The sequence below is a fragment of the Crocodylus porosus genome, unplaced genomic scaffold (genome assembly GCF_001723895.1).
Source record: "Crocodylus porosus isolate Cpor-Errol unplaced genomic scaffold, CroPor_comp1, whole genome shotgun sequence".
NCBI classification, from domain to species: domain Eukaryota; kingdom Metazoa; phylum Chordata; order Crocodylia; family Crocodylidae; genus Crocodylus; species Crocodylus porosus.
Genome location: NW_017728950.1, coordinates 67,671,176 through 67,686,575, shown reverse-complemented (window position 1 = coordinate 67,686,575; position 15,400 = coordinate 67,671,176). Strand labels below are relative to the sequence as shown.

The following is a 15,400-nucleotide window of genomic DNA, read 5'->3' as shown; positions in this document are numbered from 1 at the left end:
GGGGGGGGGGCTGCTACCACCCTAAAATTCCCCATAGCTCCTGCCACCAGGCCAGGCCCGATCCAGGTGCATGTGCCTGCCCCCAGGCCCTGCCACTGCTTGCCCAGACCAGGCAAAGCTGCAGCTTGTCCAGGAGACACAGGGAGGCCAAGTGAGCGGTGGGAGGGCATAAACCCCATTCTCAGTGCCTTCTGCCGCCCATCCTGAGTGCAGCCTGGCCCAGCCTGCCCCATGCAGATCCGGAGACACATGTCTTCTCCCATGCCATCCCGGACTGGCGGCGTACAGAAGGGGAAGCCCCCACCACCAAGTCCTGAGCCTCTCTGCCCCGGCTGGGAAGCTTGTCCCAGCCCCAATCCCTCCCTTGCTGGGGGGCATTGATCTGCCCCCCACACACACACCCTTTCCCTCCCCACAACAACAGACTTACCAGCTGGAGGCAGCCGTGTTCAGCATCACCGAGGACTGCTGCCTGTTTAGTCTATTACTGAATCTCCAAATTACGCCAAATCTTTTCTGAATCGATCCAGAAGCTTCTGATTCGATTCAGAGCTTTTATTGGTCTCCCGATTTGATTTGGAGATACGGCCACTGAATCAGGCCGAATCTCCTCCAAATCAAATTGGCTACCAAAGCTTTGCACAGCACTTCTGTACTTGTCACTATGGTATCTAAGTGCTTTCCAGCAGCACCTTAATCACCAGGCACATGTCTCATGTGTTTTCTTTCATCTGCTCTCCAAAGACAAATATGTACAGCAGTTTTGAATTATTAATCTTTATATTACACACATACTGAGAGCTGTGTTAGAAAAAGACAAGATCAATGAAAAATACTGCTTTGAAAGCAGAAAGTAAATTGTAATGATCTTAATTTTCCATGGAAACTTATGTCAGTCTTGGGCATTGTTACCAAAAACTCATTACCACTCAATTTCTAGAGAGACAAGATTGATCAGAACCCCTTTTGCAAGCTCAGACACAGAATTAAGATACAGCTACTATTCCCTTAATTATTGTCACTAAGTCAAGAGAAAAAACAAAGCAAGAAACAAATTTACACCCTCTCCCTTTATTGTCATGCCCCAAAAATACAACAACAAACACTTACTGTAATGTCCAACTAGACAGTCTGAAAAATAATATAACATAATATAGATTCTCATCAGCTGGGACAGCAAGAGGAAGGATGGGGAGGTGGTTCAGGAGCTGACATATAGACTGGTACCAAGTCTTGAATTTGTAGTCTGCCCCCCACACTTTTCCCTCCAGCCTATACCCTATATTTAGTTGGCCTATTCTAATACAATTTTCTGATTCTTTTTATTCATATTTCTTTGTTTTTCTACAACTTTGAGAACTATACTTAATAAGTTCTCTTGTATCAATTCAAAGGTGTCTATTAGTTGGTATTTATGTCCATACAAAAGTTATGTTTCTGGAGAGAAGGATTCTTGATCTCCTTCGCTTTGCCATCATGGAATGCTGTTCAGTGCTGTCTCATTTTCCCTGCATCTTATTTATAGTTCTTATTGACCAGGCTGCTTTGTTTTTACATCTTATTTAAGAATCTTAACACAAATAATTATTATAAAACAATATTTAATAATGCATTTGGTTACACTAATCATTTCTATATACACTAAAGCTATTATGTTACATATTTGGATCATCTAATTTAAGACTCTGTGCTTTGTTTAATCTGATCTGGGTCAGCTAGACACGTTACTTGCTTTCATGCTTTTCGTGTCATGTCTCCAAAGGTTCATTCTAGGGTCACTTAGAAACAGGCTTTAGCCTCTTGCTTTAGCCACTTCGTAGCTTTGTACAGACCCCTGAAAATTATCTGTACCAGCAACAAGAAACATTTCTGCCTTACAGTATTCCATCAACAAAACACACTGTCTTTTAATAGACTTTGAACCATCTATTCATAATATCTCATCAAAAGATAAAACATCAAGTTATTGAAGCTGTTACTTCTAACTACCATCAGTGTTTTCCAAAAAACCAATTATTTATTTATTTTCACCTGACCCAACCCAATATTTGTAGCCTTGACCAGCTGACTTCATTCTACTTCCCCATGCTAACACTTATAGCTAAAATGGAAGTTTAAGCACTTACCGTCATGAACTAGGCTTATGCTAGGTCCAGAATCTACATGGGTTTCAGTCACTGACCCTACCTGAGGCCTATGGGCACAACCCAATAAAGTTCTCTCTCTCCCTCTCTCATTAGTTGTACCTTGACTGTAGAATTTTGCTCTTCTAGTCCAATAAACTTTTTATTTAGATTCCTTCTGAGCAACCATGAAGGAAAAATAACCCATTGTTACATAGCAATCATCTCAAAAGCTAAGGTATTACAAGTTGAGGGAGGACCATTGCCCCAGGTTGTGAGGAAGGAAGTTAAACTGCAACCCATGCAAGCTAGCAGAATTCACAATACTGTCAAATGGCTGAAGGTCAAATAGCAATGTTAAAGAGAGACTTACTCAGTCAAAAAATTCTGCGTTTTGATTAAAAACCACTAGACTTTGGAAGGAAAAAAAAAATATTCAAAACAAGTCAACTGAAAAAGGTAGTTTTAGAGGACTGACTTACCCCTCCCTACAGACAAGATTCTCTAATCTGGAAAGTGGTATTAACAAAACATAGAACATTTCCATCAAACTGCAAAGACCAAGTTATAAGTACAGCATTACACACTAGCTGCATCTCAACTTACTTGCTGTTATCTCTAAGTACCGCACAGAACCAGCAGAAACAGAGAAATTTCCAATTCCAGTTTAAGAAAATTAAATTTGTTAGTGACATTGAATACCATTTACCTAAAAGGAATCAGAACTCGTGGTAGAGGTGATGTCTTTTATTAGACAAACTAGATTTTTGCCAAAAAAATCTTTAATTGCCAATACAGCTACAACCTGTTTACCTAAAAGTTACTTTTGCACCAGAACAGAAGATAACAATCCCTTTGTTAGTAAAGAAGCCTAGTCTGGGCATACTCCCAATGCCAAATGAAGATTTAAGCACATATCTGAAAAGGGACTTTTTATTGTCCTTGATGCTCGAAGCTAGTTGGAGTTCAGTTGCAGCCTTGGCTTTCCTGGTTTGCTTCCATGGATCATGGCAATGACAGCACAGGGCCAGGACCAGAATGTGTGGAAGCTGGATCGCAACTCTACCCATGCCCTCTGCTGTCACCACCGCATCATTCCATTGCCTTCATGAAGACCAGCTGGGACCTGTCCAGGCAGCGAACATGGCCAGGCAGATGGGATGGGGAGCTGCATCTGGGATCCTGGGGCAGTGATAGCAGAGTAGAGCCCAGGCCAGAGCCACAATTCACTGGCACCCATTACAGGGATGTGCAAGCAGCAGATTACAGCTCTGCCCCAGGCCCACACTGTCACCACCCCCAATTCTACCCAGCCTCACCCGCCCCTCCCGCTCCTGAACACCACAAGCTGCCTGCCCACAGTCCCATTCTACGTAGGGAGTTTTCATGAGCTGCTGGGGGGGGGCGGATCAGGAAGGAGGGCTCTGGCCTGGCCCGCAACAACTCAGTCAAACTCCCTATGTGGCCTGTAGGCCCAAATAATTGTCCACCCCAGCCTAAAAACTAATCAAGAACGTAGGCTTATTCTCAACACTGACTGTGAACATGTTGGCAATGCATTAGTACTAATTATAGAAGAGCTGTAGTAAAGCTACAGCTAATTGTTGTAGTTACACAACTATACTAGGTAGATCGAGGCAGGCAAAATACCATCTGCGGGCTGGATCCGGCCCACCAAGTGATTCTATCCAGGTCATGGCAGGTCCTGCAGCCCCACCCAGGGCAAGTGCAAGGGAAGCCCAGGCTAGGGTGTTTATGGCTGGTCCCTCCACCCCCAGGCACAGAGGTGCTGCCTAGTGTGGAGCACAGCCCACCCTATCCCCATGCATGGCTCTTGGGCACACTGGGAGCTGTAGACTGCAGGGACAGGTGGCACAGTGGTGGCAGAAGTGACATAGCAGCTAGGTTCAGTTACCCAACAGCACCGTGGCAGTGGCTCTTTCTGGTTGCCAGTGCCTCCGCCACAACTGCCGGACCTGGCCCCGCTACCCAGACACCCTGGCCAGTCCGCCCTGCCCCCAGTGCCAAGGGCATCAGATGAAGCAGGCAGGTTCTCCATGGAGTCCAGCCCAGGACCCCCATGAGCAGGGCACATTGGGCCGGGCAGATGAGATGAGGTCACAGACAAGCAGAGAACAGCATCCTGGAGTGGGACAGGTGCACGAGGCCAAGATTTCAAGATGGTGACAGTGTAGGGTTGGGGCCCAGGGCAGAGCTGCGCTACTTCCTGCATGTCCCTGCAAACCAGCACCCTAGGTCACCCCAGGGACACAGACATGAATCAGGGCAACTGCCCCAGACCCCATGCTTTGGGGGGCCCCGTGGAGCCAGGGGAGCAGCTGTGGCAATTCCGTGCTGCCACTGGCTTAATGTCCAGCTGCTCAGCACTCCCCCTCCTCCCCCCGCCACCAAATCTGCTGCTGGCTTCCTTTTGTCTGGGGTCAGGGCCCTGCATGGGCTGATTTGCCCTGGGCCCCACACCCCAATTGTATCATCTGCCAGCACCTGTTGAAGGACGTGCAAGGGGAGGATCACAGCTCTGCCCCTGCCACACATTGTCACCACCCTGTGATCCTGGCCCTGGCTGCCCGTCCCACTCCCAGATGCCACTCCTTGCCCATCCCACATGCCTGGCCAAGTATGCCCTGTCCTCAGGGGTCCTCGGGCCATCTCCATGTAGACCCCACCCACCCACCTGCTCCATCCAGCGCTACCAGTGGGAGGTGCAGGGAGGACAGGCCCAGGGCCAGATAGGATCAGTTGGCATCTCCCCAGCCCCACTCCCTGGGCTATAAACAATCTTGACAGGGGTTCGAGGTCAGGTCAGCATCCTCTCCAGCCCCACCCAAACAACTCATCAAAACTCCTTAAGTGGCCCTCTAGCCTGAATATTCGCCTACCCTTGAGACAGATTCTGTCAATGATTATGGTATCATCAGTGGTTCCTGTTTACTTTGGTACTGTATATTCCCAAATAGTAATGCAGAATCAGGTAAAGACTGACAACTCAGCCAGTACTGCGGAAGATCAATGGTACAGAAGAAAATTACTCTGCTAGGTACTGCTGACCCACTAGCATTCAGTACCACATGACAGCATGTTAAACAAGTGCTTGGTCCTAAGGGCAGTATGGTACTATCCATACTGCATCCAAGGCCAGCCTATGCTTAGAGTCCCAGTACATGGGCATGCCCCCCCAAAAATCTGGCCTTTGATTCTTTAGAAGCTTCAGATGTACCTATACAGGAAACATGAGGTTTTCTGAAATTTCTGACTAAGACAGGAAAATAAATCTCTTTTTTGTACAAAACATGCAAGGCAAACTGGTTTCTTATGCTACAGAAGGAAACGCTTTTCTTTTACTTCCCCATCCTTTCCAAAGGATAATTTTTGATGGAATCATCCAAAAGAAATCTTCCTACAACAGACAACAGAAACTGAAGTCAAGCAAACACCACCAAATTAACAGGGCTACTGTAGAGGAGGGTCAGTGGTGCCAGGAACGGGGGTTGGAGTAATACATGAAGAGGGCATGGGCCTAATTGTTGGCCCCCACTGCACTAGCCCCCGCTCCCCTCCAGTTGCAGAAAGGACAGGTGTCTGGATGGCACAGTGTTACAGACAAATCAATGAAAAATATTTTGAGATGAGTTTCTCTAGATATTTTTAGTTCTAGAAAAACATATACAAGGGACATGCACCTCCTATAAGCAACAGAGGCAGGAGCTTTGATAGAAGTTCACCAAAAAAGCGTCACAGAGTTAAAACCCACTTATCTGGGGATACTAGTCTTCAAAGTGAAGATTAAACCCGTGGAAGATGAAGGTAAAGGTAAGGCAACAACATCAACGAAGAAAAATTCTCCATCTTACTAAAAGAAAAGAAGCTGCCTAGATAACTAACCATATGTAGCTATCAAAAGTAGAAGGCTGAACTACCTGTGGACACGAACTCCCCATCTAAAAATTAAGAGAGGAAATAGAAATATGCATGGTTAGGTCCATCCCATACTACTTGGTAACTTTTCCTCCTTGTAAACAGATTAATCAAGCAGTGCTAGCACTGCATGAGCCTTGGGGGAACCTGCAGAACATGTGCACCCAAAATAGAAGGTATACAAGGACAACATAAATAATTCAACAACATGCGTTTTGGGCTTAGCATCATTGACTGGAAAGACAAAAATGAGGTATGACATGAGCTGCCTTAGCTGGGTATTAGATGACTTCACCTGTTCAAAGGGTAAACAGGTGACAAGTGTCAGAGTAAAAAAAAATATTTTAAGAACTTAGGAAGTCACCTGAACAAGTCACATGGTAGGTGCAGAACCTAAGAGTTACAATCTTGCGCAGATGATATTTTATTTATTAAAAGCTTGGTGCACTTCAGGGAGTTTAAAATAAAGTCACTTCATATCTACCATTTTCCTTTCCTCTTCCAAGTAATATGATTAAAATGAAGTGCCAGTATATAATATTTTATTGACATATTAACCACTTTAAAGCAATCTGGAAGCCTACCCATGCATCAATCACTATAAAAAACAAATTCTTAATACCTATATATTTTGGTGCTTGATTTTATTTTTTTTAATCATAGAAAAGCATAGCTTCCACTGCCCCTTTTGCTCACCAAGACAGGTCCAGCTGCAGCTGCCTCCCCACCCCTGCTCTGTGGTGCTGAGCAGCTCTGATGCACTGGTGTCCCTTTCTCTCAAGCCACAGCCCCTCCCCAGTCCTGCTGGTGCCCCACTCCCAACCTGCTGCTCCTGCCTACCCCCTCCCACTCACTCCCTCACACCAGCAGCGCACCCCTACACCAGGATGCAGGTCTAACTGCACCTGTCTTGCCTCCTGCTGAACAGCAGTGGAGCTGCCATACGAAGGGGAAAATCTGCAACTTTCTCTGGGAAACTGAAAACCTGGATCCCTGCTTATTACAGTGAGGTCACAATGCTAAATAAGATGCATAACAGCGTCCATGGGAACTAAAAATGTCAAAGAAAGAAGTGAGTAGAGGACTAGATTAGGCAAATTAATAAGCTGTATTTAAAGGAGAATATTCAGCCATATTTGTATAAATATGAATAACATCTTACTACAGCATCAGTCCCCATACAATGTCCCAGAACTTCAGAAGTAACTAGCTCAAAGATTTAAAAATCCACTATCATAGATAACACACAAAACTGACACCCATTTTTGTTTACGATTTAAATCCTATTTAATTCTTGAATTCTTATACCTACTCACTAGAGAAAGCTACATGCTTCAATAAGTTTTGATAAAACTCAACAGCATGATGCCTGCAGTAAACCTACATGCTATTTAAGAAAAAAGTGTATAAGTTTCTTAAATTCACAAACCTCCTTATCTCCTGAGGTTTTATGCCCACAGTGAAAAGGGTTGTAATACTTCATTAAAATGAACAGTGCTGAAAACACTCTTAGAATCAACATGTAAAAATACAAGGATCATACTGGGACACTACCAGCTGTAGAACAGACTAAATGGGTCTATGACATTGCTAAATTCAACTTTATGTACAAGTTCTCTGAAAATATCAGACTAACACAGGGGCGGGCAATTATTTTGGCTGGAAGGCTGCTTAACAAGTTTTGGTGACCTGTCCCAAGAGTAGCCCCACCCCTTGATAGGTACCCTGTCCCCTGGTCACCATATTGGGACTGGAAGTCCTGCCCCTAACTCCTGAACTTTGCCACTAGAAGTCCCTTCTCTTTCCCCTGGAAATACTCCTTTTGGGGAGGGGATTTACCATCTTGCTACCAGAAAAAAGAATAAATTACACATACACCCCCCCCTACAATAACATATTTTAATTTTATTTTAAAATAGTTTTTGTCTGATTTGTGTGCGTTTGCACTGTATATATAGAAATGATTGCATAATAGCTTAAAATGAAGTTTTACTCATATATTGTGCAGGGGTATGTGGAGGGGTAGGAGGAGCATGGAGTTTGTTGGGGGCTATAGGTATATGTGGGCATATATATATATGTGGGTGTGTGGGGAGGTGTGGATGGGTGGGTATGGGGTTTGTGGGGGGTTGTGTGTGGGGAAGGGGAGAACCACCACCACCCCCAACCTTCCCTGCCTGCGAGGCCATGGTCAAGGCCATCCTGCTAGCAAAGGTTAAAGTACAGCATGTGCTGCCCCTGCAGGAGTGAGTGGGGCTCAGCCCCATACAAGCACAGCAGGGGTAGCTTGGGGCTGAGCCAGAGACAGTGAATTGGCAGGCATCTGCCCACAGGCCGAATGAAACTGCCTTTCAGGCAGGATCTGGCCTGCAGACCATATTTTGCAACTATCCCTCCTCTTCCCTCCCCCCCCACAACATTGCAGTACATGCAAGTAAGACAACCATATACATATGCAATTATGCAAGTACTATTTTCAACGGTATCTAATTACAACAGGTTATGATTATCAAGCTCAACCCAAGCAGCATGAGCCTACAAAAACAGAAAGCTTTAGTACTTTTGTTCATTGTAGCATCTATATTAGTGGCATTTCATTTTAATCACAGAAAAATGTGGATTTGTCATTACTTTTTTTTAATCCAAAAATTGGGTTTTTTTCTTTTTTTAATCAGAGGTAACCAGGATCCCTGCTTATATTACACCTTCAAATGATTAAAAATTGTGTTTGAAATTAAAAGTGAAGAGGAAGTTTACAATAGTGCACTGGCCATCATGAAATGGTTGAAGACATGGGTTGTTATGACTACGAGTATTTCACCTTGTCTTCACTATGAAAATGGTATTTCTTAAAATTAAATTCAACATGAAACAGCATAAACTAGTTCGGTTAACAAATATGGAAGTAAACAGAAAGTGAAACAGAACGAAGAACATACTTTAACGAAAATGTATCAGACTAATAGAACATTGTTCTTTGACAAGATAAGCTTCTCATATAAGGGTAATTCAGGAGACTTAATGCATAAAGACTTAAACAAAGCTTTTGGTACCATGCCTTCTGGGAAATTACTGGCCAAACTGGAGAGGACAGGATTACTGCTACAAATTCTACAATGTGGATAAAGAGTTGGATTAAAGGGAGACTATAGTAGGTTATGTAGAAACGTGATTTATTTATTTATTTATTTTTTACCAGAGAACATTCACTTCAAGGATCAGTCAGTCTTAAGACTTAGCCTATTAACATTTTATCAGTGACCTTAGTCATGCAACTAGATGTACCCTCACAAAGTTTGCAGATGACACTAAACTGGGGAGTACTGGCGATAAGGAAAACAACTTGATTATACCTGGATAATCAAGACCTGGATAATCTTGTAAAAATGGATCATTAAAAAGAGTGAAGTTTAACAGTATAAGATTCAAAGTCATGCACTTAAGGACCAATAAAAAGAATTTACACTATAAGATGAGGCTGCAGAGCCTGGAGAAAACTAAAAAAGAAAGGTACCTAGGTATACTCACCAACTGCAGGACCACCAAGAGCCAGAGTGACACAGCTGTGAAAAAAGCTTATACAACCCTAGGGTACATTTAGTAGGAAAAAAAAAAAAGAGAGAGAGGAAGAGATACTAGTACCATTGTGCAAGTCATCAGTAAGACTGCAGACCTGGAATACAACATGCAATTCTGGTCACCAAAGTCCCACAAAGATTAACTAGAACAGTTTCAAAGACCCACTAAAATGACTGAGAGAATGAAGAAGCTTTCTTATGAAAGATTAAAAGGAGCCTAATTTGTTTAGCTGACCAAATCAAAAAAGATGTTTTTACCTTCATAGGCTCTGTCCCCTTGAGTAGATACGTGCGCTTTGTGGTGCCTCACACCCTTTTGATAATCTGTCTGCCATGCTGCATATTTGCAGTGCAGGAGCAAAATTAGGTAACAGGAAATTTCAGTATCCAGCAGCATACACCGCCCAAAACCAGAGCCTGGCCAGCAAGAGCCACACTCCAGCTGCTGGCCAGGCTTTGGATGCCCAAATCACCACTGGAGGCTTGGGAGGCCCCCAGGTAAGGCTGCTGGGACCTTACCAGGTGCTGGCCCCACCTGGAGCCACCTGCCACACACCACAGCATGCACAAGAATGTGCTGCTGCTATTTGTTCCCAGAGAAATATATGTGCATACTTGTGGGGATGCGCTGATAAAAGCTACAGGCTTTTGTTTTTTTCTTCACCTTCCTCTGAAGTACTGGGACACTGGCCACAGCTAAGGGGCAAAGATTTTTAAATCAAGAGCATCGAGGCTCCTGCCACTACTTAAAAAACCCAGAGGCTCCTGGCTGGAGAACCTTGCTCACCACTCAGGGCCATAGCCATCACTAAATGTGGCTATTAGAAAGGGGTTAGATCAGACTGGCACAGTCTGTGGGAAGTTTTGCCTTCTTATATAGCAGAGGGGTACAGTCCTTTTTCTACGCTGTTCTGAATATATTAACCAATTATGGTCCTGTAACTACAGGGGTTAGGCATGGGCAGTGCCATTGGCTCATCTGCTTTTTCACTTATGACATGATTTAAGACAAGGGTGGCCAACTTGTGGCACAAGTGCTACAAGTGACATGAGCAGGCTCTTCTTGTGGCACATGGCAGATCAGGGAGGAGACAGACAATGCAGCTGCAGATGCTGCAGGTCATAAAGCAAAGCAAGCAAGAAGCACTGGGCAGAGCAGCAGATCAGGTGAGGAAAAGGACTGGAGTATCACTCAGGGACGGTACAGGACTAATTTGTGGCACCCTGCCAAAAAGGCTGCCCACCACTGTTTTAGGATATTCACAGTATTTCAGGTATTAAGTCTTGTAGTTGTGCATGAGAGCATGAAATGGAGATTTTGGGAAATTCTTGGGCAAGTGATTGCTAGCAAATACAGGGGTCTGAATTTGATGGCCCAGGCAGCCCTTTCCAGTCCTATGTTTGTATCCAAGCAAATGTTTAAATGGGATGGGAATACTGTTTGAAAGTAGTACCTTAAGTCTTAGGATGGTAAATTCATCATATTTCAATACCATGCTAAGAAAGTCTTTTCTTCCTAAGAGAATTTAGTTCTAAACTATTAAATTTTACTGAGAACACAAGATTAGCAGCAAACATTAATGATCCTATGACTAAGATCATTAGGGCTTACTGACTACCACCATTCACTGCAGCAGTGCAAGCATTTAAATGGGAGGAATGTGTCTTTTACCAAGCCTTGGAGAATTTTTGTAATGAAAGGATATTGTATAAAAGCAAAATATGCAACAAAATAAATGTTAAATAAGTTAAAATAGCAAAACAGAAGGAACCAGAGGAAATCATCCCTCCTCCCACCCAACATTTCCCCTACTGATGCTGTTTCATTAGGACACAGCTAAAATGTTGTATCAGTCCAGTGAATCAACTGGATGGAATTAATTTTCAATATACCCTGCTGAATAAGAGCAGGATACTTGTTTATTAGATCAAAGTAAGCCAGTACACGTAAAACTTTCTACGGAAATGCATGGCAATCATCACATATTGTAAGCATATAAACATCAAAGTGAAAGTTGGATGTAGTCCAGCACAAGATAGGAAAGTAAGAAAAAACTTGTCTAAATTTCTTTAAATGACAGAATTGATTCTGTTTCAAAGTGAGTAACTGACTAATCCGGAAGTCAGATGACATATCATGCTTTGGCAGCTGAATCTTAAAACTGCATGTCTCTCCCACCAAGATAAAATTCCTATTCAGTTGAAAAGAAGCTAAGTAAATTAAATTCACTAGTGCAAAGACCAATATTGTGCGGGTAAACTACAAGGGGGACACATCTTTAAGAATATTTGCAAAGGGAAAAGAAAGTTTGCCCTCTGGGATCTATGTAGGCAACCTGCAAGTTTTTATAAAAATAGGCAACTCGTGCACTTTACATTAAAAGTTCAGGCTCTACCCACCCCATGACCACATGATGACTGATACACTATGGTTGGCAAAAGCATACCCCTGTATAAAGCCGTAAAGATTAATATTAAATGACCTATTTTTTGGAACACAAGAGTGGCAAAGTGAGTAATTAATATACTGGATATATTCCATGTTTATTAATAACCCAGTCCTTTTAATTCACATACCATTATTGTGTGTTCAGTGTATATTACATGTAATGGTATAGGGTCTGTTATCATCAGACCAGCAGAAACTGGGCTGCTCCAACTTTAGAAATGCTCAGAGACTATGTGTTCACAGAGACAGAGTATCTTCCTCTCACAAGATGTTACTTTAGAGGTGGATCCAGATGAAGGAGCAATGTTAGAAAACAAAAGAAGAAAGAAAGGTCTTTGCGTAGTAGCGAATCATGGGAAGTTTCCAGAATCTGATCTAAACATATGAATATCTAACTAAGAAAACAAGCCTCAGCCCTAGAGATGTAAAAATCCTGGAGGATTTTGACTCCTAATATGTGTGCTGACACCTGCTGGCCAGATGGGATTCTTGCCAGCCTAAAATCAAAGGGTCTCTATTAACTATCACTTAAATTCTGAATTGTGCATGACTTATGTTAGTTAGTATCCTGAACTGAGTTATCCCTACTCCACTGAGAATAAAGCTTCTGTTTATTTTCCAATTCCTGGACACCTTTGGCTGAGTGAATCTGGATGCCAGTGCAGCTTTAAGAAATTACTTGCATCAAGGTGTTACTTCTGACATAAATCACTTCTTGGAGCTATGCTTGTACAGGCTTAAAAAACTAAGCCAATGATTTAAGACAGGGTTGTCCAACTGACCATTCTGGGGCCTGCTGCGCTCTGCCCTGCTCTGTTACTTGCTGCCAATTCAGAGTCTTCAGACATCAGTGGTGACTAAAATCAGCAACAGAGGAAAACAGAGGGTGAGCAGCAGCAGCATTCGTGCCCCGGGTTCTGGAATTGCGCTGGAATTGCTGCTAACGCAGGTTATCTGGCGTGTGAGAAGACTTACAATCTACATTCAACCCACAGACCTGGCAAAAGTGTGGGATGAATGGACACCTCTGATGGAAGGGACCTAACAGCTTTTTCCAAAAACCCACACATTTACCACTCCTGAAAATTTTAAGGAAAAATTCCAAAGTTAAAACACTGCCTGGCAAATTTATGCTGTCAAGTAAACAAACATGGTTCAATTTCACTTGTCTTTTCTTCAGTGCTACTGAACTGAGCTGGAAACATTAAGGAGTGGGGAATGGACTGTGGGGGAGAGGAGTGCTAATTTTGGTCACCACTGGTGTCTGAAAAGGGGGAAAAAAAAATAATCAACCCTGTCACTTCTGCCTTTACATGTAGTACACATTCCTTTCAGGCTGGCAGTGCTTCTGTTCCAAACTCGGCAGTGGGGAGGAGCGTTTAGAAGACAATTTTGCAGCAGGACCCTCTCTCAATCTTTAATACAGCCTCAGATACCAACTCCCAAACCTGCATATGGATGCTTCAAAGCAACACCATAGGAGACTAAGATCTCGGGTAGCCACCTGCGTGACCACAGGGTCCAGCCGACCGCACAGCGCTGCCTGGCAAGCTTCAATCTTGATGAACGCCCAGGGAGGGCACATGCAACCCACATGCTGAGCAAGGCCCAAAAGGGGACGCCATGGGGGCAGGGGCTGGAGTTTCCTCACCAAGAAGTTGGGAGCCAAAAGGGCTGTAAAGCCCAGGCATAGTAGGTACTCCCTGGCTGCCTGGCGCCCATATTCCTGCCATGTCCATTGCCCGGAAAACAGGCGACTCGGGCAGGTGCAGAGCACGGGTCCCCTCCCCCTTATGCCAGGCCCATTAATCACTTGCGGTCCCAGTGGATCCCCCCACCCCCAGCGCTGCAGGGGTGACGCGGGCAGCGCCCACAAGACGCAGCTAGGCGGGGGGCCTCGCACGGGCGGCGGCTGCCCCGGCCGAGGCAGGACCCCTTTCCCCCGCTCCGCGCTACCTCCCCAGATGCCCAGCTTGAGCTGGGAGCTGTCCAGGTTCACCACGTAGTCGCCCAGGAACCGATTCAGCACGTCCACGACCAGCGACTCAAACACCATGGTGGCCCGGCCCGGCCGCCGCCGCCGCCGCCGCACGCAGCAGCGCACTGCAGGCCCCCCCGCCCTGCGCTCAGGCCGCGCCCCGCCCCACTGCGCAAGCGCAGAAGAAACGCTCAGCGCCTACCATCTATGGGGCGACGCGCGCGAGCCGGGGCAGATGGGGCAGCCGTTGAGACTTGCGGCCGGGGGCGGGGCTCGCGGACCATTTCCCCGCCCCCATCCTGCCAGGAGTCGCAAGTGTAGAGCGCAGCTGGACCCCGGCCCGGAGCCCCCGGGACGGGACAGGAGAGGACAGGGCGGCTCCTGGTGCGGGGTGGGGCGTCTCTTTGCCTCCCTTGTCCCGGCCTGGGAGGAGCGGAAAACTTGGGTTATGGGGAGGGCCACGCAGCCTCCTGCCGAGCAAACGGAGCCTCCCAGCCAGCTGCTCTCCAGGGGCACGAGGCAGGAGGGTTTGCACCTTAAGAACTAACCCAAAACATATAAATTCGAGAACTAATTCCAAATGATTAAAGAACTCACCCAAAACGTATAGATTCTATACATGCATATACACACACACATATATATACATACACACACGTATAGACGTATACTGGACATGAGTCCTCTAGTGTCCAGTCCTCATCCCTTGCCCCTTCTGCTGCAGCAGATTGTTCAGGGCAAAGATTGGGCTTGTAAATCACCTGCCTACCCAGGGGACCTAGCCTCCACCCCCTTCCTTGCTCTTCTTTCTCCTTTTTCTCTTTTGTCCCTCCCTTTTTCTTTCCTGTCTCCTTTCTCCGTTCTCCCCCATGCAGTCGTCTTCACTTGCAAAGGAAGAACAGCATATATTCACACATACACCTATTTGCATGCATATCTATGCATGCATACATGTATACACAAATATGCATGCATATATACATAAACCATATACATATAGCAGGGTTGTGCCATGGTCTAAGGACACAGGGAGGCAAGGTTCTTTGGGTAGATGTGATCTCTTTTATTTGACCACCTGAATATGTGCGAGGTGGGGGTAGCTTGCAAAGAACTTTTTTCCAACTAATCTGTTGGTCTAATACCCAAATGCCTTGCCTATCTGTATATACATATATTTACATAGATAGATGGATAGATAGATAGATATAGCACAAGCCTTTGTGGCTGGAACTCACTTCATCAGATGCCATCAACTGAGCTTCAGCCCATGAAAATTTGTGCTGTATGTATGTATACACACACACCCACACTTCAACATACATTTTATCTTCGAAAA

General features: G+C 44.9%; 1 protein-coding gene across 2 annotated transcripts in view; it reads right to left on the bottom strand.

The window, feature by feature from the left end:
* Positions 1–14,199, bottom strand: part of VPS13A (vacuolar protein sorting 13 homolog A) — a 168,734-nt gene extending 154,535 nt beyond the window's left edge. Inside the window, exon 1 of one of the 2 annotated variants that reach the window (XM_019554917.1) lies at positions 14,043–14,199. In XM_019554917.1, the coding sequence (XP_019410462.1) occupies positions 14,043–14,142 (100 nt within the window). In that variant the 5' untranslated portion in view covers positions 14,143–14,199. The remainder of the gene's footprint in view (positions 1–14,042) is intronic. The other variant, XM_019554916.1, reaches the window with a different exon arrangement.
* Positions 14,200–15,400: the final 1,201 nt, after the last annotated feature.